This window comes from Solea senegalensis, linkage group LG5 (genome assembly GCF_019176455.1).
Source record: "Solea senegalensis isolate Sse05_10M linkage group LG5, IFAPA_SoseM_1, whole genome shotgun sequence".
Taxonomy (NCBI): Eukaryota; Metazoa; Chordata; class Actinopteri; order Pleuronectiformes; family Soleidae; genus Solea; species Solea senegalensis.
Genome location: NC_058025.1, coordinates 15,686,560 through 15,711,965, shown reverse-complemented (window position 1 = coordinate 15,711,965; position 25,406 = coordinate 15,686,560). Strand labels below are relative to the sequence as shown.

Here is a 25,406-nt window from a genome sequence, read left to right as displayed (position 1 = left end):
CTGTGTACCTGCTGCCGTTCTGACAATGCATTAGTTTAATGGCAGTTATGCCAACCAACTTATTTTCTTTTCATAAATCAGCAATAGCAAAACAGCAATCATAAATGAAGTATTTACAGACGGAAACGTTTGAGGAATAAAAAGAAAGTGTTACTGGATGTATGATATGCAACACAATGATCTAACATTTTTCATCATATTTTGTGATTTATTTAGTTTTTTGCACCTTAAAGTTTTTTTAAGACCGTGTGATTGTGATTACACTGCCATGTGATGAGAATTATATTTTTCTTGTATTTTGACAATAATATTTCTAATATGCAAACAGAAGATTTATTTCTCTCAAGTTTTTGATTGACATCTTGTTAAAATCCTTTACTACAATAATCCATTGCACACCTGTGCAATAATCATGCCTCTTTATGTCTCACCTGGATGACTAATACTGACTATTAAAATGTTTATTTTTTTGCTGAGTGTATTTTAGTGGAAAAAAGCAAACTGGAGCGCCATAACGTAAACATTTCCCCAAAATGAATTTGTTATTATGTGATTGTCTCAAGTGAAATAATGGAGGGGTTTCTAGAATCAATCATAGTCATACAGGACTAGGTGTGAAAGACAAAGTTCAAGAAAGAGAGACATGACATGACCCTGACAAGAGGAAGGGAGTCAGACAGACAGACAGAAAAACAAATGTGGAGGTGTGGCATGTGTGTGTGATGTGAAAGGTCAGATCCTCTTCAGGCCTATTTGTGCTCTTCCTCCTTTTTCATCTCTCTTACTGTGACGTGGTGTCAAAAAAAATCTCAAACAGATTTACAAATGTGGCCTTTGACAAAAGCACGTGCGCACGCACACACACTCTCACCTGACACCACAGTGACAAACCTTTGCTTTTGTCAGTACGTGAGATTCCGTCTTTCAAACAGCTCCTGTTTCTAACCCTGATCTCAGATTTATAGTGCCAGGAATCATAGCATCATTTAAATCATTCATTTAGCATTGATCTGCATGACTGAGCCTCAACATTTAGTCTTTTTAAGTTTGCATCTCGTCTTGTTAGACCTCCCTGGATCTCTTGCATGGTCGAAAGTATCTCGGTGCAGCTTGTTAGGAGCCGTGTTGTTGTTGGTGTTGTTGTGGTGTTGGTCGTAGTCCATCTGCATAATGGGAGCTGTGATGGCCGCTCTCTCTGTGGAGGCCAGGAGGCGCCTCTCTCGGCCCAGTTGCCTCTCTCACTGCGGCCACAGTGCAGCCAGGTACCATCGCTCAGGTAGGAATTGGCATGATTTTACCTCCACATTATCATCTGTCATCACATCATTCACTATTTCACCACATCACATAGTGGGACAAGAGCTCAGACGTGTTGCATATTTTGATATAATAACAATGTCATGTTATGTGTAATCAGTTGGAACCTTAATCATCTGTATTTAAAGTACTAGTATTTGATCCTACAACCATAAGCCACACTGCAGTTCTTCACAACTTAAATACTTACTTAGATCACTGTGATTCTGCTAACATGCATTTCTAATAACACATTTTGAATTTCACCAATTCAGCGAACGGTAAAACACTTAATATAAATATATACATGTGAAAATAGTCATTACATGATTTTACAACATTCGAGAGGTTTTAATCGTCTTGACTTTTACACTTACGTCCTCTTCCTTTGACTGTGGTGAAGATCGAGGTGATGTTTGCTGATGTGTCTGACTGTGAGAAAACAGTCTGGGTCCTCTCCCCCAATTACTGACTGTTGTGTCAGCAGGCAGCATCAAGTATACCTTTTAAAAACCTGTTAGTGTCCTAATGGCTTACACACACACACACACGCACACGCACACACACACACGGACCACACCAGCTCACTACACTAAAGCATCAAAGAGAAAAAAAAAACCCTCTAATGCACATTACTGAAGTAAAGCACAGAGGTACCTACTGTACAGGCATGGCATGTTGTGTGTGATGAGTGAGTGAATACCAGTCACTTGATCCGCTCTCCACCACAAAGTGGAAACTGAAATGCAGATTTAAACTTTAGGGTGACTGATCCAACAGTAGACAATTTATTTTTGGTTCTTTTTTACTTTGTTTTTTTCTTTAAAAGAAAGAGGAGACAATGGGGTTTGCTCCAGTGCTGTCACCACATAAGATATTGATCTCTCTCATGCTGGCCTCCCATTTATGTCTCCTATCTCCAACAGAGTCAAGGTGCACATGCATGCACACACACACACACACACACACACACACACACACACACACACACACACACACTGGTTTCCATGACTTCAGAGGACAGTCTAAACACTGCATTATTCCTAACCTTAATCTTAACCTTAACCTAACCTCAGCCTAAATTAGTAATTTACCTTATGGGACTTGATTTTAGGAAGACAAGTCCCCATACTGTGACTGTGTAAACAGATGTAGGTCCCCACAACATAAGGAATACCAGGTACACACACACACACAATCATTCTCCTCTTATCTAGATGCATTAGCAAGTGCAGAGTCATCAGTTACACTAAAACCACACCACACTTTCTCTCGATCTGTACACACTTAGAATTTTCCATGTCATCTGTGGCAAACTGACACATATTCCCCGAAGCTTGGTAGAATCATGGATGGATCACTAAGTGCAAGTCCAAGGCCCGGATACGGCAACTTGTTTGATGCAACATTTCAGACGATCACACTTAAACAACCACAAAAGACGAAATATGAAGCAAAACACGGAAGAAAATCAGGATGCATTACATACATACTGAGACGCAATCTAGAACCCTGAAATAAGGTACAATGACTTCTACACGGTCTACATTTAACACAAATATGAGCAATGTAGAACAACTGCATAAAAAGGAAAGAGTGTAACTTTTAAAAATACAAAACAACTGTAGAAGATGTGATCATGGGATAAGAAACGACAGGACACAAAACTGTCTCTTAGTCTGGGATTCTCCTTCTAATGTTGTAAAAGGGGGCGGTCCATATACATGTCTCTATCTCTGTGGAGAAATTACAGATATTTTTTTTAATGTTTTAGTAACAATAAAAGGAACATATTTTGAGTTAACCCATCCCTGGATGCAGAGGGAAGAGACAAAGAGACAATGCGGTGGACGTGGTCGTGAAAGAAGGTCGCAGTTTGTTGTGGAGAGAGAAAGCTGAGCAGAGGGGGAGAGAAAGTCTGTGGTCGGCCAAAGTTATGGAATGACGGAAGGGATGAAGGGAGGAGAAGAAAGAGGAGGAGGAGGTGGCAAGCTCCGGGTGCAAAAGCAAATCAGATGGACAGACGAAGAAAAAGGAGGAGTGTGGTGGATTAAGGAGAGCCCAAAAGAAGATCAAGATGGGTGGAAGGTTTCAGTTTGACAGCGCACTTTGTTTTTAAACCTCAGGTGGTTCAATGCGGACGGAGTGAGTGAAGGGAGTAAAAGTTGCAACTCGAAGCCGCAACAGATAAATTCAGGGATTGATGGAGAAGTATATGTGGAGGAGGTAGATTCAGGGGGAGGAGGTTTCATTCCCCGCAGCTCCTCTCACTTTCTCAGGATTTCCCTCCCTGGACACTGCTGCTTCCGCTGTTGTTGCTGCTCTAAGTGCATTTTCTACTGGGCCACACTCGTCCATATCTGGACCTGGACTTGGACAAACAGTGAAGGGGTCTGTATTCGGCAAGGAAACAACTTGAGCATAACTAAGTCTGCCCTGAAAGGTTTGGTGGACCAAAGGATTACTGACTGATAGAAATGGGTCATTTGGCTGATTTGAAGCATCAAAAGTCCAATAAGTAATTTTATTTTTTTGATTATATGAACAGTAGATTTTAGATGACTTGCTTTTCACTTGGCATGAAAACCTGCTTTGTTTATCTTGACAGATGGATGTTTCAGATGATCACTAAATCTTTATTATTGTTATACTGATTCATATTGTAGATATTAAGACAGACTAGATAGCCAAGTTTTCCTCAGTTTGCAGATAAACAGTATCTTTATTTTGTCTTTTTCGAGCTGAGGTTTCACAAATGACTTGTGTGGTTGGCTCACATAATGTTTTGCAATTTGAAGACATGGAAAATGAGAAGACCTGATGCCTCTCCCACCTAATGTGAGGAAAAATATGAAAATGGGCATCAAGGCTTTGCCGAATTATTTGCTTTACCCCGATGACATTTTGTATTTAAAACCAAGATGTGATTTATGAGCATAAACTATGAGGCGAGGAGTCATAATAGCTGTTTGGATTAAGAGGATGAGATGTAACTTGTGTCTTGGCCAGTCTGAGCTCCTGAGTGTGTGTGCAGGAGGAAAGTTTGGAAAGTGACTCTAAACGTCTCCTTTAATGCATTGTAATAAATGGCTCGGGACACAACCCCCACTTTCCCTCATGGGTCCAGAGAAGACAGTTTTCCATATATGTCGACTTCCACATATTTTCCACTTCAGCATCAGTGTTGACATTAACGCAGCCTTCATCCATCTCACTGGCCTGATTCTCATGCTTCACCCTGGGCCTGGAAACAAACCCATGCAGTCACTCACCAAGCAGACTGATCGCTGACACATCTTGTTTCATCCCCTGTTGAAAAACGCTTGTTATTGACTGGCCTGGCCCAGCACTGCTCAGGCCGGCCCAGGTTTCCCATCATCTCGTGAAGACTTGGCCCAAAGTGGGCTTCCACCTGTTCTGCAGTCATGGGGATCCAGGGCATGGAGCTGTTTGCCATCGGAGTGGTCATCATCCTTTTCATGGCAGTTCTCAAGCAGTTTGGCATTTTGGAGCCCATGTCCTCGTTTGAAGGTAAGGGCCCACTTGAGGCCCCTCTACTGGCTAACAGGTACATGCTACTATAATCTATGTACTTAATATCAGTTCTAAGTGCACTGATCAATTAGCATGTGTCCTGGGTGTGTCTCCTGGGACCACATGAGATTAGACCTGGCTTCAACCAGATGTTCATCCACACAGCTATCCTTTGTTGCTTGCAAGAGCAAAGTTATGTGTTTAAGGACTCTGACTGTACAGTGTGTGTCTGTGAATTGGCCCATGTGACAGATAGAGAGCATGAGCAAAGGTTTGGAGGAACTAATTGATTCAAAGTACGACTCACGCTGCTGTAACATGACACAAGATTTTAACCATTACAATTAAAACAACATAAATCATTTTATTTCACAATGAAACTGCAGCAGGTCAGAGAACATCAGCTGATGTTGATGTCTCTAATAATAAAAATAATGTGTCCACATACATCCCTTAGACAGAATGTGGTTTTTGTGATCAGATCAGCACTGGGTGCATTCAGAACTATACTTGGAGCTGTTAAATTATGATTGCTGCAGTGGGCTCTGAAACTGACTCCCCAATTCTCAGACTATATAACTTAGCTTACTGGACTCTTTTTTGGAATACAATGATGCAATGAATTGTTGACCAGTTGAAGGGTATGGGATCGTTGTTCAGGCTGGAGGACTTGTTGTACGTTAGACATTGGAGATTCTGACAGTATGATGACCTCAAGAAAAAATATCACAGTGCCACAATATCGCAATTAAAGCTCTACAAATGTCATCTTCTTAACGCACACAACTTGACTGATTTCCGCTCTTTTGATGAGTCTGATAAAAAAAAACTTTTATCAGTATGTCGTTACGAAATCATTAATCACATCAGGACACAGATGTGGCAATAACCAAACATCTTGTTCTTTTTTAACAATAGATATAAGAACTGATGGAAATGATTTATTCTGAGCCATAATAATGGACTGGAAATGTTACCTGTCTATTGTGTATATATACATAAAAGTGCATTCTTGTTGTAAAAAGTTTTAAAAATTGTTGATGACAGTGACCATGACATCACAAAGCCATAGGTTTGAGCCCAGCTTTCCTCCAGGTTGTCTCCTCTGTCTTTGGCCTTCTGTCCACTCACTATGTCATTAAATAAGACTTCCTTTAAACACACAAACAAACATTTGGAAAACATTACATTTGTTTTACTGTAATTTTTTTTCTCTACATACATTATTAATTATAGACTGACATCAAATCTATGTATGGCATCCGAGTGGAAAAAGGTTAATGGGATGTTCTATTGTGCCTACTAAGGGAAATACCATAAAGCATTGATGGGCCAACAGACTGTGTACATTTGGGACCGTAAAGAAGACATCAGATACTGCTCTTTGAATGATGCAGTTCCCTTTGATTAGAGTTTTGGGCTGAAGGCCAACCAGTCAGAGTGGCCTGCAGTCAGTGTGCCAAGTCAGTTACAGTGGGAAGGCTCCAGTCGGCACATTAGTGCTTTGTAGATGGCTCGGCATCATAAGTAATAAATTCAACAAAAACACCAGTAATGCCCTTCCATAATTTATCACTCCTCTCAATGTCTTCAATCTGCAGTTCTTCCAATATTTCCCCTGCCTTTTCCTCCTTCTCCTCCCACTGTGGCAGGGTCTACACCCTGGTTTAGCATTACTGCACATCAATTATACATGCAGTATTGAACAGGCTTTCTCTGAGGCCGCCTAAATATGGAGCCTGGAGTACTCCTCCAGGACCCTGAAGGACACTCACTGCCCCTCAGTAGCCTGAGAATTTCTCCTCATATGTCTTCATCCTCCTCCTGCCACTTCATTACGTCCTCATGTCCCAGTGGGACTAATTTACCAACAGCACTGTTATTAACTCACCTGCAGCTCTTCATTATCTGTATCATGTGGAACTATTTGAGAATGTCCAGTTATCCTAATCAGCACACACACACACACACACACACACACAGGATCTATCTATTTATCTATCTATCTATCTATCTATCTATCTATCTATCTATCTATATCTATCTATCTATATCTATCTATCTATCTATCTATCTATCTATCTATCTCTATCTATCTATCTATCCATATCCATCCATCCATCCATCCATCCATCCATCTATCTATCTATCTATCTATCTATCTATCTAAAACAAAAGGCAATGCTGCTACACAACCATCAGATGGCAGTATGGTCAAATATACAGTATAACATTTGGCACAGTGAGAGGGAGACAAATCTTAAATAACTACATTAGTAAAGAATTATTATATATTGAATAAGTAAATGCAGTATGATGATGGAAAAGGCTGTTTATTCATTTCTTCATTACATTTTATATATCGACACGACGCATTCATTTTCATACTTTGGGTGTTGTCGCAAACACAGTGCCGCACCTGTGTGACTGACTTAAGGTGCTTAATTTGGACAAATGATCCTCTGATCAAATTAAACTCTTAATCCCCTTTGTGTGAGTCTGTGACTCTGTCTGTGTAGATGGGTGTGTCAGTGTGTACTCGTGTTTGAACTTGTGCGTTTGAAGTCCAGTTAAATCTGTTGCAAAATGAAATTGTCGGCCTCGGCTTGTTGTTTTAGTCTGGTCCTTTCTGCTCTGATGTCGATTTTGGGTTGAGTCCAGCTTGAGGCTATTTTGGGATGACATCAATGCCTGAGCTAGCCTTGTCTTAAGAGATGTATGAGCTCTCAGATACCAATATCTGATATTTTTACTCCACATTTGACTCTCGTGCAGGATATTTTAGTGAGGAACATTAATAATCTGTACACTAACTGAGGGTGAGGAAGGATATTAATAATTTAACTTTTTCATCTGTTGTTTCCATGTCTGTCTGTCTGTCTGTCTGACTGACTTACCTATACATCTATATGCCTGTCTATAAAACTGAGCGTGTGATATGAGTTGTGAACAAGTGTCACAGGACCTGAGGGAGCATTTGTTCTCCGTTTCATGTTATTACAGGACTATGATAATGTGACAGGATTCCACTGAGTTCATCTTAAATCTGTGTTACTGGCCCCATGAGAGACGGAGAGCAGAGCAGTTAGAAAGTAGATCACAGAGACGACTGGGAAATTGGATTCAGGACACCTGTTGACCTATGACACCGCCCTCTCTTATTCTTTAAAATTAAAAAGTCACATTTATCAACAATGATTTGAACTCTGTTTTAGTCCCGTTGTGTGTTGTGTTAAATGCTTTGATATTTAGTTTAGGTTAGAAATGGGAAGGAGTGTGGCTTTCTGCATTTTCTTCAGGATTTCTAATTGTCAGAAGATAAGCGGTGAGAGGGAGGGAGCAAGTCAATCACTCAGTCACTGCTCTGCGGATGGATGTCGGATGTTGTGTTGGTCCTTTCTTCGTTTGCTTAGATTAATGAGGTCCAGTTTTCTCAAGGATTTCTCTCTCTCTCTTCCTTTCTCTCTCTCGCTCTCTCTCTCTCTCCTATGAAGTACTTTTACAGCAATAATCGGATCTACTTGGCCTTTATAAAAGAACATCAGAACCTGCTCGTCATCCTAGGGAATATCTGAAAACTTCTATTAGAACAAGAGCGGACAACAAAAAAAAGTCAAAGGAGAACTTAAGAGAGCAGGAAGAAAAGTGTCTGACAAAGATGAATGATGCGTGAGTGACGATGTTTCAGGCACAAGAAGAAAGGACCAGAGGAAAGGACTAAAAGATGTGTAGAGGTGTATGAGAAGTCCAATAATGTAGGAGAAGAGGGGAAACAGGACCGTGGAAGAAAAGATAGAAGAAGAGGGGAAGATGAGCGTAAGGTGGGAGACTGAGGGACTCCAGACAGTTGGCATCGTCTGCCTGGTGATAATGTTCCTCAAACTGATGCACCTGCTGGGCCTCATCGACATCACTGAGACCGGTAAACAGTCTGTGAGAGGGGCAGTGAGGAGGCTGGAAATAAGTGTTTCGCTATAATCCACGTGTAGATATCTGTGGATGATCTGGATCATAATAAATCATGGCAGGAGTACACAGATAAGGCTAGGATGACAAGTATAAGGTATTTTTGATTTGTCTATCTTGGATTCAAATGCAAAAACATAAACAAGTGAAGTTGTATCTACATATTTAAAAAATGAGTCTGAAACAAATGACAAATGACAAATTGTGTTACTGATATTTCACATGCAGAGCATCGTCTGTAATTATATCTCTCAATGTGCATACACTGTGGAATAGTGGTGATGGTAAGAAGTGACCTCAAGCACTTACCATTGTTTGATTTTACTGGCTATGATAATGTGTGTCACTATAGATTATGTCAGCCAATGTTGAGTCTGCACTGTTGTGTAGTTGTGTTAGTTATGATAAAAGGCAACAATGCAAAAATAAAGTACAAAGTGTCAATTTTCTTCAGTCATGACCTTTTAATTTAAGCTCAAACTATAGTTTGGTTAGAGTTGAGTGCTTCAATACGTTTGATTTGATACAAACTTTCTGAATGAGAGAGAGAACCCATGTTGTGATGACAATGAGATGTTTGAACTGAAACCAAAATGACCTGACATTAACAATCGAATTGAACATAGAAGTGAATCACATACAATCCTAACTTACGTCTTTGTTGTTGTTTTTTTATTCATGTTTCACTGTAATGTATAGATCACTGCTCTGTTGTCTTATCCACTGGCTCACCCAGTGCTCCTCATATATTTGTCCGATCTGACAACTTGACTTGTTGTCTGTGTTTGTGTTTTTGTTTTTGTTTTTCCTTCCTCTTACTATCACTATCCCATCGTGCTCCATTTACTCTCTTTCACTCCACCTTGGTGTCATCACCCCTCCTTCTCTTCTGTTCTCTCGGTCTAAAGATGGTGAGTATGGGAACAGCACAAACCCAGACTATACTGTGGGATAACAACCCTCCTTTTTTTCTTTTTCTGCATCTTTTTGTCCTTTTTTTGAATGTCTTCTTTTTCCCAGTTGTGCAGTGCTTTCTCTTAATGTGTATGAATCAATAATGCTGCTCGGACACTTAATTGTGCATTTCTTATGAGTTTTGAAAAGTGTCTATGACTGATTTTCTCAAATTCATATCCTCTGTGAAGGATTTTTTTTTCTAAATAACAAAACTGGGCTTGTTTGGTGACTTTTCCACCATAAACAACATCCTCTTCTTTTTTACTCCCTCATTTGCCTGCCCCTTTGCAGTTTTTTTTGTTTTTGTTAAATCTCTCTGATACACTTTTTCCCACCTCCTTCGTCTCCCGTTGAACGTTTGATTCCCCCTCCCCGAATGTTGACCTGCATCTACGCACTCAGTCTGCCCCATCCTCCCTCTTTTTCTCCTCATCTTTCCCTCTCTACATCACCTCTTTCTTCTCTCTCTTCCTGTCTGTCTCTCTGTCTCTCTCTCCCACAGACAGCAGCGACAGTGATTTGGAGCTGTCGACGGTGCGTCACCAGCCAGAAGGGCTGGACCAGCTACAGGCTCAGACCAAGTTCACCAGGAAGGAGCTTCAGTCTCTCTATCGGGGCTTTAAGAATGTATGTCCCCATTATATATACTGTATGTACAGTAGATATATATATATATATGTATATATATATATATATATATATATATATATATATATATATATATATATATATATATATATATATATATATATATATATATGTGTGTGTCTCATTATAATGCTTTACTTCAATAATCCTAATATATATCTTTTTTTCCCCTCCTCCTCCTAAGCAGGAGTGTCCCAGTGGGCTGGTTGATGAGGAGACGTTCAAGTCAATCTATTCTCAGTTCTTTCCCCAAGGAGGTAAGCTGTTTAAACAATCTTTCCCCTGGTTCGGCCTCATAATGGAAAATGTGTGAAAGTTATAAGAAGATTTTTTTTAAAAAAGGGAATGTTATGTATTTTACATCAGTCACAAAATCTGTATCACCTGTACATTTAACTATAGTAAAATTCTTTTGAATGCAGAAGTATTTTCAGTGAAAGTATTAAAAGAAACCCACTCAATCAGCAGCAACTAAGTGTTAACCCTTTAACACCAAGCCCATCACCGGCGACACGTTTGCAGAAGTGCACTTTACATTGCAGTACTTACACAACAGTTTGTGCTATTGGAAAAATTCCAACTGTTTCTGAAAGGAAACAGAGAATCAGTGTCTTTGTCATCTGAGGAGAGAGTTGGAAAAAAACACCTAAGTTTACCTGACCTGTTTTTGCACATTGGAACAAAGACTCAAACAAATGTTATTTTAAATATGCTTTATACTGTTCAAATTAACTTGCAGTATTGTAAATAACTGCTAGATATTGGATGTTATTCTGGAAAAATGGGCAAAAGCACTTACTTACACAACATTTTCTGGCCCTTTCATGGTTAAAATTAGCAACAAAAAAGTCCAGATGGACATCTTGAGGGTTAAGTGTTAAAGGGTGAAGTGTTAAGTTCCCAGGGACACATTGGCACGTACAGCGGAGCCTGAAATCAAACCCCAACCTTCCACTTGGAAGATGACTCACTATTCCTGTGATTCATAGCTGATGAGTAGCTAATTTCAACTACTATTATGTTAAGTTTGTAGCATTACAAAAGATATCATAAACTTTTTTTATTTTTACCTCAGCCCAGGGATTTTATGTTCGGCCATAGATTTGGTAGTGATTTGGGCTGTCATACAGTTTTAGTTTTAGGATGTTTTTTTAAAGCTATTGTTAACACAGGGGAGTAAATTGACACTGTGAGAGACTGAGTGGCCTTGACAGTACAGCATTGTACTGTAGTCTAAAGCCATGACAATGAAGCTGATTCTTTTGTCTGCAGATGCAACCACCTATGCTCACTTCCTGTTCAACGCGTTTGACATGGACAGGAATGGTTCAATCAACTTCGAGGACTTTGTCATTGGCCTGTCCGTGTTGCTCAGAGGTTCAGTTACTGAGAAGCTCAACTGGGCTTTTAACCTCTATGACATTAACAAGGATGGCTACATCACCAAAGAGGTACTGTAAAGAACAGGCACACCACACAATTAAAATCATTAACCATAATGAAAGAATGGATTAGAGATGTGTGTACATTTGAAAAACAACTTGTTCAATCTTACTTCACCATGCTTCTGTCCTCTTCAGGAGATGCTGGCAATTATGAAATCGATCTATGACATGATGGGGAGATACACCTATCCCTGTGTGCGAGATGATGCACCCTCTGAACATGTGGACAAGTTCTTCCAGGTTCTGAGTGCACACAAATAAAAACACACACAAATAAAAACACACAAAAAACTGTAGAGAGTTACAAAATGTTCTCGCTAATGTGTGTTTCCTTTCTGTTTTCTTTTCCCCACAGAAAATGGATAAAAATCGAGATGGAGTTGTGACAATTGAAGAGTTCATTGAGACCTGTCAGAAGGTGACTCATATTATATGCACTCTCACACACAAACAGATGGCCAATAATAGTACTGATAATATGATACTGATAATATAATAAAATGTGTATATTGAGTGCAGTTCACACTAAACTCTACTCATGACAACTCTGTGCTGTAAAAAACATGTCATTCAAGTTGTAAAAGGTTTAAAATGTTGCCTGACATGGTAAAACTATCCTTTACCACCTCATTGAGTAGCTTTATATGGAAAACGAAGCACACATTATAGTTATATAATATAATATAATATAATACAATATAATATAATATAATATAATATAATACAGTACAGTACAGTACAATACAATATAATATGATATAATATAATATAATACAATATAATAAAATATAATATAATATAATATAATATAATATAATATAATATAATATAATATAATATAATATGATATGATATAATATAATATAATGGACTGCAAATACATTGTCACTTGATTGAGAAACATACATGCTCTAATCAGAATGAAATGTATTTACTTCAGACATTCCCTCACTAATGTTTTAACTTGTTTTTATTTTATGCAGGACGAGAACATCATGAACTCCATGCAGCTGTTTGAGAATGTGATTTGAGGAGTCCAGATGCAGAACCAAAACAAATAGATCCAGATGTGTTATTTCATCTTCAGTAGCGACACACCCACAATTCACACACAAAATCATTACAAACACCTCAAACTCCGCTCTATAACATGACTTCCATGCGCATAATATAAGATTATATTATTTCTTTTTTATGCTGTGTCTTCTGTAGTGCTCCAGGATTAAAGGAACTCTCACAGACTGAAGAAGTGCTTCCTCAGTGAAATCCCCCCCTCAGAGAGTGTTTTTTTATGTGTGCAACAAATATCATCCTCAAAAGGGGAGTGAATACGATAACCCACTGACCTGAGCACTCAAGGACAGAAGCTTTACACTAATACACCATGTTTCTGTCTCTGGCACACACAGAGACACAGAAAAAAAATTCAAAAAGAATAATGAATTTAAGCATGTTTGTCCTCAAATATGTGATGTGGATTTAGCTTGCACTACATTTTTAAGACTATGTATGATATGTGCCTGAAACAAAGGCTCTGTACATACCTGCTCCTGATGGAAGCCAGTGTGTATGTATATATGTATAGTGAATAGTTGTGTTTGATTTTTCTCTGTGCTGAACTGGGTAATGGAATATTGAAAGTCAATATTTGGTTAAGAAATATCTGCGTTAATCCATTTGGCGTCTTGTTCAAACAAAATTTAAATGAATTACTGAAATATATGTCTTTCTTTTTTTTATTTTGTATGATTATGTTTTGTTGGTCAGATTGGAAAATTGACTCTCTATAGTTCTGCAGAGATACAAAAAAAGATATGGTTAAAGTGTGTCTCTCTTTTTTTTGCTGAATTAAGATTTTATCCTGGTTGCTTGGTATCTATGAGCATGCTGACTCGTAAGTGCCACAGTACTATGTACAGTATGGTTGGATCTTTGTCAGGTAATTAAAGACGCTGTCAACAACTGTGATGTCCTTTTTAATGTGTCCCTTTCTTCTATCCTTTCTTCTGTCTGTCTGTCTGTCTGTCTGTCTATCATGAGTTACCTTCCACTGCTGTTGGTCTTGTTCAGGATTCTTTTGTTAGCATCAGTCGTGTGTGTACATGGTTTTTTTTGGGGGGTTTAAGGCTTTCTTTTAGGGTTAGGGTTAGAAGTGGACTAGGGAATGCGTTATGTCTATGAGTGTCCACACAAAGAATAAAAAACCAGTGTGTGTATGTGTAGCTGATATTCCTTATGTTGTGGGGACCTAAATCTTTTTATACTGTTGCATTATGGGGACACAAATCAGGTCCCCATCATGTAAATCACTACATTATATAGTGACGATGTGTTAGGCTGAGGTTAGGGTTAGGTTAAGCTTAGTGTCAGGTTTAGGATTAGGCCAGTAGTAATTATGTTTAAGGTTAGAATAAGTCTCCAGAAAATTAATGTCAAGTCAATTCAATGTCCTCTGAAGTCATGGAAAACTGTGTGTGTGTGTGTGTGTGTGTGTGTATTCAGATAAAGGCAATGCAGCCAAACAACCATCAGATGGCAGTATGGTCAAATATACAGTTGTACCTTTGCCAACGTTGAAGTTACAAGTGAGATGGGAAATTATTTCTAAATATTTCGGATAAAATACCAAACCAAATTCTTTGAAATTTTCCTGGAATTTTTTAATCTTGCACAACTATAAGTTAGAGCTGAAACGATTAATCGATTAATCGATTAATCGATTATTAATCGACCCTAGGGTTAGGCTAACCCAAACAAAGAAATCATTAAAAGTCATTCATTTTGGTTTGTGGACAAAACAAGACATTTGAGAACATCATCATGTCCAGGTCTGACGAACACCGATCAACATTTTTTAAGGTTTTCTGATATTTTATGGACCAAACTATTAATCGAGAAAATAATCTCCAGATTAATCGATTATGAAAATAAGCGTTAGTTGCAGCTCTACTATAAGTCGATAAAATGTAATAAATGACAAGAGCTTTATTTGAACAGATAAGCAATTGACCAAATGGAAACAGAATGAAAAAGAATAGACCAGTACATCCAATTCTTCTAGAGTTTGAAAAGACTGGACTAAAATAGTTTGTGCTTTTTTGTGGGGGGATAATTTGAGATTTATGAATGTATGATTTATGAAAATAAAACTGTGAACAAAAGGTGAAAAGGTGCACTTTAGATCAGAGTAATAACTGACTGTTTTTTTTTTCATGACCTTTATTACATGTTTGGCAAACATTTTAGCTGAGTCATGTTTGGGCTGTTTATTTCTTCTTTTAGGGAGACCAATGTTTGTTACACAGTTGCAGAACTGTGTCTTTGAAATGACTCAGCACAAATGTCTTGTCAACGGCATCATCGTGCGTACATACTCTGAAATGACTGTATTGGACTAATATCCATATCGGTAGATGCTCGAGTTTGTGATTTCGGTATCGGACACAAAAAAGTGGTATCTCCCATCCCTATACGCGGCAGGGAGGCAGGCAAGCTCCTGACGTCACGCGAGAACGTGGTCATGCGTGATGACGAACGTTGACCCCGTGCTTCTAAACAGGGATCGCTCCATGATCCGCAGGTCGGTGGCTGCTGCTGTTGTGAAAGAGAAGAAGAAGGAACTCTCCGCGTGTGAACCAGGCTGAAGGGCGGTCTCATCTCCTCGCTACACTCCGTCGTCTGCGCGTGTGCTCCGGCTGCAAGTGAAGGTTGTCTTTGCCTCCGCTCCGACATAACGAACCACGGGGACAAGCCAACGGTTAGCAGAGAAGGGAAGTGGGCTCCGCTGTCTCTTTCCGTCAGGCAGGTGAGTACAGAACGTGCCTTTAAAAAAAACCAAAAAATAAATCGCTGAGACAAACGTAGCATGTGGATGTAACAAAGTAGGTCACGGGCAGAGGAGCGATGTGGACGGCCTCTCTTTGTCGTAGCAGTCTGAGCTGTCGATGCAGGCAGCCGGCGATAGCGGATAAAACGTTCGTGATGTAAAGGTGTCTCTTCTGGTAGCTGGAGTAGGACTTGATGGGCCTGATGACATTACCCCGTTGCTGCTGATTACCAAATGAGATTATGAACACGAAAGTCACCCTCCACTCCAGGCGTTTTTATCGCTGTGTAGCGCGACAAATTAGTGTAGAAAGCACATTTCACGTAGAAACACTGGCCTGTCTTTGTGTTTAGTGAATAAACTCGTGTGTTGTGGATGTGAGGCCTCTATAGACACGCTACAGGGAAGCATGTAAGCAAGCAGCACACAAATGACACATTTCAATAAATGAACGACATGTGTATAGAGCTGGTTATAGCTGTTTTATCCAGGCAGGTTGTGAAGGTACATTTTAGCACGTCGTCACAACTTCAAGAGGCTTTGAGATTCAACACTTGGTTTTATGGTTCAGTTGAGTTAATGATAGCTTTATTATTCCTTAAGGGGCAATACAACATTAAAACACTTTTAAAGCATGACGACGTAGACAAAACACAGGATAATCAAGTTTGTAAAACGAGGAATAAGTGCCACGACCAATTGTACAAATTAGAATAATTGTCATGTAACATGGGACTGCCCACAGATCCAGACATGTAACAAAGGGTAAACATGTAACAAAGGGTAAACATGTAACAAAGGGTAAACATGTAAACATGTAACAAAGGGTTAATATGTAACAAAGGGAACATTTTACATTTTACCTACACATTTTACAACTCTATTATAACTTGATATTAATCAGTGGGCCACATGTAATGAATCAGAGCGTTTGAGACCTCTAATCCAGAGGGAAGAGGGATTAATAGATTTGTGTAATATGTGAAACCTCCTGTATGCAAATTACTTAACTGGGTTTCTTGACCATTCCTAGACGTTTTTTGGTTTGCAGCCAAATGTTGTCATACAAAGAGATTAAACTGATGGTTCAACTTTAACTTAACGTTAAACGCAATAACATATTTGTAAAATTAAACTCTCAAGGACCTTTCAAAATAATAATTCAATAATTGTGGCCTCTCTATCATGATGCTGGGTATTTCCTACAAGGTTGTAGGAAATGCCCAGCGCAATATTCAGAGCAGAAATCATGTGTTCTTGAGTCTAAATAGAGTAGTACGGCATTTGCCTCAGTCTCAAGGGCCTGGCAGTAAATCTAGAACTGCTTTCACCAAAGACTCCAAAGATTCTCTTGAGATTCTACAGTATGTGCGTTCTGTGTATGTGTGAATATCCACAGAATCTGCTCCTAACTTTCTCTGGGGATTCTCTGCCAGCACTCCTGTATAATTTTAGTCAACATCCAAGGGAGCTGATGTGTGAGCGCACAAGCTAATCCACTGTGAGTCACTGGGCAAGTGTTCTCGCCTACTACTTTCGGCTGTCCTCCTGCTGATGTGAGCTTGACTCACCTAGAAACATTTATAAACTGCAAACTGGAAAGTATGTCCAGAGCTTCATCTCTGAAGATTAGCCATTTCACATCTGAAAAATTGAAAATGGCTTAAGTTAGGTTATTTGCTAAACTTGAGGATGACCAAGAAGTGAAGTTAAGTTGTGTCTCCATCATGGGGCAGTTTTGGGGCAGCCCATGGCTGGAAAGCGAACTTTTAACCGGAGGGTTGGTGGTTCCAGTCCCCACCAGGTCAAAAAAACCAAGCAAAGGTACCCAGCCCCCATTAAAAGACAAATGTATTTATTCATCATGGTACATCATAGTACAGATGTTGGAAGATGAGCTCTCTTCCCTGCAACATTGCTCACTGGTGTACAGGTACATTCTTAGCTCCTGCTGCTTCCCGTCTCTGTGTGCTGTCATAGTGATGGCCACAGTCATCAGGGCAAAGCAGTGGGGCGCACAGTTTGATGGATGGACAGAAATCGTCTACTGTAGCTTTTCATAGTCACCGTGACTTGCAGTAAATGAGTATCACCTCACTGGAGGGTGTGCCAGGCTGAGCCAGGATCAGACTCAAGCCCCCTGAGGTGAAGTGGGTCATACACGCAGAAATGGATTCTTGGCCCGGTTTGCTGTAGACAGCATGTGACTGAGCTTACGCTGTAGGGCTGGACTAAGCTGTGTCTTCCCACTGTACTGTGTTAAGGTGTGTGTGTTCCTGTGGAACCTTGCAAAGTGGGTGAAGGAGAATGTGGCTCTGAATTGTGCACCCTTAATTACTGTTTTCTTTTTTTTCTCTTATTGTTTTTTGTTTGATCTGTAAGCTGTTTTTGGCCTTGTGTAATGACTTAATGAATAAATTAGCATTTACTACATTTTCCTTTGAATCCAAACATTTAGTTTTTCTCTTTGTGTATGGATGGAAGCAACCAGTGGAGCCACTTTAGTGATTCAATGTTGTTTGTCTAGTGAAAACATGTTTATAAAGATCTCTGCTTCTTCTTTCTACCCTGTCACAATACACATCCTTAATTATGTGTGTAAGTGTGAGATCAGTTGTTTGTGTGTCTTAATGGAATGCACCAACACCAACACACCAACACACTTTCCTTCCTTCAACTCATGTCAAAAGCTATGACACCCTTATTAATTACCATAAGAAACATCTTTAAAATGAGGAAGGAATTTAACAATGTTAGAGTAATTGGCAACACACTTTAATGTTAAACAAATCGACACTTATGAAGGTGATCATCATTACTCAGTTTATCAACATTTAACATAGCACCGGCACAGCTAACGTTTCCTCTTGGGTTAACGAGGGCTGATGCTCAGGCTCCCAAACTTCTACAGTGGAACTCAACTCAACACACTCATGACATTAGTTGACACACTTGTACTGCGACTGGGCACCGACTGGATCTTCACTCTGTGTTTTGGTTGCTTTTGGGGTTTTAGAAATAAAAAAATCCAGAATTATTTTCTGTGTCATTGTTTTCCATATGTAGTTTTTTGACCAGCGCTGACCCTTACACTTTGACCTGAGTGTGCTGATGTCATTCAACATACTTTCATTCAAAATACTTAAATTATCATTCACAGAAAACACAAAAAACCCTATTACTCAATTTCTGATTTAGAAATTGTTCCACCCCTTGTCAGTAGGGGGTGCTGCAGCAATAGAATGCATTATTGGCACAGTCCGAAACACAGATAGGTTTGAAGCAACACTGGTGGTCCAATAGCTATCTCTGTTATCCAGAAAAATAAAAAATACCTAAAAATATACCTAAAGTACTCCGTCGTTGATGGTTTACAGTAACAGCAGGCATGCTTCTAATGCTTTCCTCCCATCTAGGAGTATCTTAAAAGATCTCCATATCTTGTCAAACATGGGGTATTTAATCTCTTTATTTTATCATTTACTCAGTGAGTTTTTCAAGCGAAAGAGAATCTGACAGTCCTGCAAGCCCAGACATCAAGCCAAACTTGATTTGGTAGTGGATTTCCAAGAATTGGCAATGGTATGCTTTGCTTTTAACAGGCTTGCTTTAGTTAGTTTACAATTTGCAGGGCAAATGCCAAAAATGCACAGTTTGGCACACAATAATAGTCTTATCCCTGTGAAATCATATCCATCACTTAAATCCAAAAGCCTGGATCTGTGAGCATTCCATTAGCAGATGTGTCCTTTCAACCGCATTTGTAAGGTGTTAAGATTATTTGGGTTTAATTTGTTCAACTGAGTTGGGATTATAGCTATTCTCAGTATCCAATGTTATTGAAGTAGTTTAAAGTGGGTATTTATTGTTTTTGTTAGATAGATTTTAAGCAAGTCTTCTGCCAGTCCTCACTTTTAGTTCTAAGTCCTCACACCATGATTGTTGCATAGGAACTTGAAGTCAATCCCCTCTTGATATTTATTTTCAGTGATTTAAACTTTTGGTTGTCCAAAATAAGCAATGTAATAATCATACATTTATTTTTTACTTTAATTGCACTTAAGGTCTCCTAATAACAATAAAGTCACACATTAAGTCATCAGCATATAGTGGAACTATAAGTTATTGTTTTAATCATATCATCTTGTGCTTAAAAAAAGCTTGATTTATTTTATCAATAAATTAACAGTGAAAGTAAACATTAGTTTTCAACTGTAGTTATGTTTACATTGTTATTGTCTAAGCTCATTCCACGTCTTTGTCTTATGTCAGCATATTAGTGCAATTTTCATAATACTGTGGGTTTGTTAAAATTTTAATAACAGTAGCATGACAGATGATAAATGCAGTGGTAGATGAAAGTGCATTACTAATTGACTGCTGAAGTGGTCCATCTTACCATCCATTCTAAAATGTCGACGACATGCTGATTTGAGTCGAGGTAATTTAATATTCATGCCTAACAATTATTGCTATTGTGTAGATAAATCCTCTTTCTTTTTTTTTATGTTTTTCTTTCAGAGCAACGGCACATGCAACATGATTATTACAGCTCAACATCACATGCCAAAGCCTTTGTTTCACCATTGTTTTGAAAGAAACAAAAGAAGAACACGATATCCATGAATCATGAACTACAACAGTCCCCTTAACTGAACAAGTAAATGGCTGAAAATAAATATTAAAACTAAAGAGAGAAAGGAAAAAGGCATACATTTATGAAATAATAAGTCAAACATGCTCTCCCCTGCAGATTAATCTAGATTTAATGATTCTAATTTTTTAAAGTAAAATGCAGAGGGCATGATACTTTCTTATTAAATGTCTTGATCAAAGTGAATTTGCCCGAATGACAACAAAAAGCGGCAACTTTTCTCGTCAGAAAACTTTGATCCAACCACATCAGTTGGCTGGGGTTGCAACTTATTATTTTTAAAGTTAATTGGTGTGCCGATACATTTCCTGATTAATTTCCCCATTGTTGAACTAATACTATCAAAAATAGTACATTTTCTGTTATCAACTAGGTCGCCATTTATGTTGGACAAATAGGTAACTTCCACAGACCTTGATCTGGAAACGAGCAGCGCAAAGTTTACCCTTCTGTCAATGCCAACATGACCTCAGTTCAGTCTTTGCTGGTTCCCTTAGTTGTTCAGGCGATTAAAATGTTTTAGTAACAAGGCCTTGTTGCACTTTGTCTCAGTTCTTGCTCTATCGTCTGGTGTCAGCTGTGTCCGAGTGGTGTCCTTATCTCAGAGTCCTTGCATTTATTTTGTCTGTCCTGTCCATTTTTTATTGTATCAACATATTTGGTGGTAATTTAAAAAATATACTTAACAGTGTGTAGGTAGGTAGTTGTGTTGATTCAGCTGCAGGCTTGGCCTTAAGAAATGAATGTTATTTACATTTTAAATAATTGATTCCTAAATGAGCCTCAAAAAGGGACATGGTGTAAATGTGACAAATGAATATGCTTTAAATGAAACAGAAAAAGTCCTGGATTTCGGATAACACTGATAAACACTTAAAATGGAACTTCTAATGCTTTTTGTATATTCTCATTAAAAATCTAATATAAAAATTCAATTTTTGACGTTGTCCAGATAAAAGAAATCTTCTTGTACATGTGTATGAAAATAGGGCTGCACTGACTTTTACCAGATTAACAATTACCTTTTGTGGAGTTTTACTGAACAATGATACAACCTCTATAATATGTTCAGTCCCCACATTTTGTATCTGTGATTAACAACTCGTAATATGACAACTATGCACATGTATTGGTTCTCACAAACTCTGCTTCTCATGTTACCTTTTTTAAACAAATTTATTTTGACAATTAAAGAGCTGGCTCGTGTACTCGGTCTCCAAAGTTATTGCACAAGCACATGAAACCAGTTGTCCCACTGAGAACAATGGGAGTTATGTCATAGAATCTTAGGTAGGCTTAGTTGGCTTAAATCACCAAAGAATACCTTTTCTTTTGCCCTGTGGGGCAACCTGTAAGAAAACAATACTGGTCTCCTTGTTCTGTGCATCACCACATGGCGGTTTATCTGCTCCTGATGTCATGCCGTGTAAGCGTCGGTGTTGCTTTGAGAAACGGATAGAAATCCTTTTGAATCTCTGCTCCCATGATCCAAATGTATCTTTCTTGTCCTGCTGCTTTGGCCATTTAACTGAGAAATGTGTTTGTACAGCCCAGCATGGGGCAAGTCCTGCTGTTTGACTGGAAAGTGGTACAGAGGGTAGGAGGGTTTCCATGGCTTATTTATTATCTATCTATCTGAATGAAACTCATGAGTTATGTATAAGTGTTATTTAAATTGTTTCATCATTCTGCTGTTATTGGCCTTTTCATTGACCGCTTCCCTAAGCTACATGTTCACCCATGAGACTGCAGCTAAAACTGAACAGAAGTGAAGAGCAGGAATCATTTATCTCTTGCTGAATTGAAGACATTGATTATCCTGTGGCCCCTGTATTTTAAGCTTTGCTGGCAGTATGTACACATACATGTATGTATGATGTTGGTAAATTTGATCATTGTGCCAGTTTGATGGGAGCCATCATGGTTGACAAGGTCATAAAGGGTTTCATTAGACCAGCACTTCATTTAAGTCACTGTAAAAGGAATCATAAGGGCCATGGCTTGAAGGGCTCCTATGTTATGACTTGTCCCTGTGTGGATTGCGGTCTGGTTAATGATATCTTTAAGACCTTGGTTGTTACGCCCTGCACCTGCCACTGGCATTTGGGCTCGCTGGATCCTACAATGAGAGACAGTTAGTAATTGTTTTGCCTGATGCCAATGCATGCTTAATGTAATTGTACTTTTTTTTTTATCATCCATCATGGAGGTTAGATTTGTCTGTCTGCCTGTGAGCATCATAACTCAAAAAGTAAAGGGCATATTTTGTTATTCTGGTTATGTCTCAGGGAAGAAATGATTTGATTTTGGCGGTGATTCATATACAGTGTAAGTATCATTTTTAAAACAGTTGTAGACATTGCGATGTAAGGGTAGTAAATTGACATGGTACAAGGTCTTTTGGTGCTGATTTTCTGGTTTAAGCTTCTTTGGTACTAAATGTGAACTTCAAACTCATGGGCTTTGGACATTTGAAGTGGCCGACAGCAGATCTAGGAAAACCTCATTTCCATTGCTCACTCGGGCTGTGATATGGCCTAAAATAAGTTGATGTTAAATTGTCATGTAAAATGTCAGGTCATTGACGATTTACTACTTTTTATTGGTGTCAAAACAAATGGATCCATGTTAAAATCGTGATTCTTATCCTCAAGGATTCTAAATTGATATAAAACTTCCTTTCCTTCAAAATGTTTTCGAATGTTGTTTCAGTTTTAATTGGTATGGCCTTTTTTTTTTTTTTTGTTCAGAAGACCTGCATCCTAGTTTTATGATTACAATTGTACAGAAAAAATATTCCAATACATTCAAAGCAAATATAAGTATGTCATTCATAACTGGCTTCATGGCTGCAACTAACATTGTGTTTACTACAGTATTTTCTTGAATAATCGGTTGTTTTCTTCCATAAAATGTCAGAAAATCAGTGTTTACCAAACCTAAAAATAATGACACAATCTCAAATTGTTTTTGCCAAAGATTTTCAGTTGACTCTCATAGAGGAGCAAAGAAACCAGAACATGTTCACATTCATAATTAAGAAGCAGAAATCACAGAACTAACAAATAGTTGCTGATAAATGCATTGTGTTGGCCCTATATTAATTTTGCTTTTGAGTAAATCCTGTCTGTCAAATTAACTTGTGTCTTACCTCCCTCCTCCTCCTCCTCCATTCCCCATCTGCTTCACTCCTACCCGCTTGTTCTCATCTCCTTTTCTCTTTCATTCTTTCTAATCATTATCTTCTACCACCTGTTTCCCATTCTCTTGCCCCTTCCCCACAGATGCTTCCAGCTGCCCAGCTTGACAAGAGTGAAGGGGTGTGTCAACTAGGTATTACACTTATCCCAACATTTTACACTGAAAGCAGGGAGTCCAGCTGGATGGGAAAAATCAATTTATTTTGGGTGCTAAAAAATATTAGTACATCAGTGGCTTCAGTGCAGACATCTGTGCTTATAACAATGGGCCCTTTGCACAATTTAACATGTTTTAGCAGGAAAAGTACTGACAGCATTCTCTGAACAGTATGACGGTGAACCTGCATTTATCCAGAAACTGAAATTATTAACATTTGACTTACTGACCTGTTGAGCATTCTGCTGTGCACAGGGCCCATTTGTGAAGTTCAATGGGAATTATTTGGTGATCACTACAAACAGACAAAAAACAGTTTAAGTCTTTTTTTCGATTTCTCATTTTATTACTGTACATTTTGCACATGTGTTTTTGAAACGCGTTTATAAAAGTACTGAAACTTTGCTGTCTGCGGTTTAGAGATATCCTAAGAAATGGCACCTGCTTTAAGTACAGTATGACCGCTCAGAGTGAAAGCATTACTCTCCATAAACCATTACCTACTTCTGTGACCTGTAACTCTGCTCTCTGCTTTTGCTCTTTAAAAGTCCCAAAAATGTGAGCAGAGCAGAAGCAGGGGACAAAATAATGCACAGAAAGCACACAAAGCAGTGTGAATAAAGAAGACAAAGCAGGGTGCACTAGTGCATGCACACACAGATGGGGCGAGAGTGAGAGAGAAAAAGTTGCATGTGAAGCAAACAGTGATGTATATATATCCGGTAGACTGCATCAGTTCATTTTTATAAGTTATCATGAATTAGAAGGTACACTGTAAGGGTGTAATGATTGTAGACATATCAGTCAGTATGGCACTAAACAGTAATTCGCACCATCTTTAGTTTTGATGCTGCATTATTTTTGGAGATCTATTAGTTCAATTAAATTCAAGTCCAGGATTAACTAATCAAATAGTTCAATCACATTTTAAGTTGCCTTGAATAAATAAATAAATAAATGTCACATGTAAAAATTGCCAAAACACATAATTATACAACATTTAATGTTGTATAATTATGTGTTTTAGCAATTGCCAGCCCCACAAATGGCATCAAAGTGTGGTATCATAACATATACATAGATTTCTACTCTAGATGGGTAGACATACTTTATTTATCCCAAAACTGGGAATATTTTTATACAACAGCAGCACAGTGTCATGCACCTTACAACTCTTTTAAATGAAGAAAGATGTGAGAGATGAACGACAAATATAAACAAGTATAAAATATATCAAGAACAGGTAAACGGCTATACGAAGAAAAATATAAATATAACATGAAAAGGAATGAGTGTAAAATTGTAAGGACGAATCCACTACAGCAATGCAAAGAATCTTGAAAGCAACCAAATAAAGCTTCAATTTGTCAGTGACAACATGATTTTTGTATTTTTCTTCCTGTCAGAATATGTTCTTTTTAAAGCCACTTGTTTGATAAACAAGAATGAAGTGTTAGCTCTGCATAAAGGAGTTTGTTATTACAGTATATCTGGTTAAATCTCCCGTTTCCAGCTGTTGTGACACTACATTAAACACTGGCTTGGCTTTTGCTTCAACAAGTAAATGAAACATTTCTCTTGGGAAGTGCAATAGGGTTTGGTGCCATTCACATCTGAGTCAATACAGGCGACCAACTGTATCTGTTTTTGTGTACCGTACTCAAGTGTACAATAGGATTTAAATTGTGAAAAGAATTCCAAACTTCTCAATGTCATCCAATGA

General features: G+C 38.5%; 2 protein-coding genes across 8 annotated transcripts in view; both read left to right on the top strand.

The window, feature by feature from the left end:
• The window catches only part of LOC122769928 (calsenilin-like), a 44,053-nt gene extending 30,245 nt beyond the window's left edge, over nucleotides 1-13,808 (top strand). For 2 of the 6 annotated variants that reach the window (XM_044026830.1, XM_044026832.1), the window contains 7 exons: nucleotides 9,705-9,707; nucleotides 10,256-10,380; nucleotides 10,589-10,658; nucleotides 11,674-11,852; nucleotides 11,982-12,086; nucleotides 12,202-12,264; nucleotides 12,830-13,808. In XM_044026830.1, the coding sequence (XP_043882765.1) occupies nucleotides 9,705-9,707; nucleotides 10,256-10,380; nucleotides 10,589-10,658; nucleotides 11,674-11,852; nucleotides 11,982-12,086; nucleotides 12,202-12,264; nucleotides 12,830-12,877 (593 nt within the window). In that variant the 3' untranslated portion in view covers nucleotides 12,878-13,808. Of the gene's footprint in view, nucleotides 1-2,615; nucleotides 4,828-6,993; nucleotides 8,753-9,704; nucleotides 9,708-10,155; nucleotides 10,381-10,588; nucleotides 10,659-11,673; nucleotides 11,853-11,981; nucleotides 12,087-12,201; nucleotides 12,265-12,829 lie in introns of those variants that run through there. The other 4 variants (XM_044026833.1, XM_044026834.1, XM_044026835.1 and 1 more) reach the window with 4 other exon arrangements.
• A 1,575-nt stretch (nucleotides 13,809-15,383) lies between these two features.
• slc23a2 (solute carrier family 23 member 2) overlaps nucleotides 15,384-25,406 on the top strand; it is a 31,271-nt gene continuing 21,248 nt past the window's right edge. For both annotated transcript variants that reach the window (XM_044026004.1, XM_044026003.1), the window contains exons 1-2: nucleotides 15,384-15,651; nucleotides 23,611-23,659. In XM_044026004.1, coding sequence (XP_043881939.1) covers nucleotides 23,611-23,659 — 49 coding nt within the window. In that variant the 5' untranslated portion in view covers nucleotides 15,384-15,651. The remainder of the gene's footprint in view (nucleotides 15,652-23,610; nucleotides 23,660-25,406) is intronic.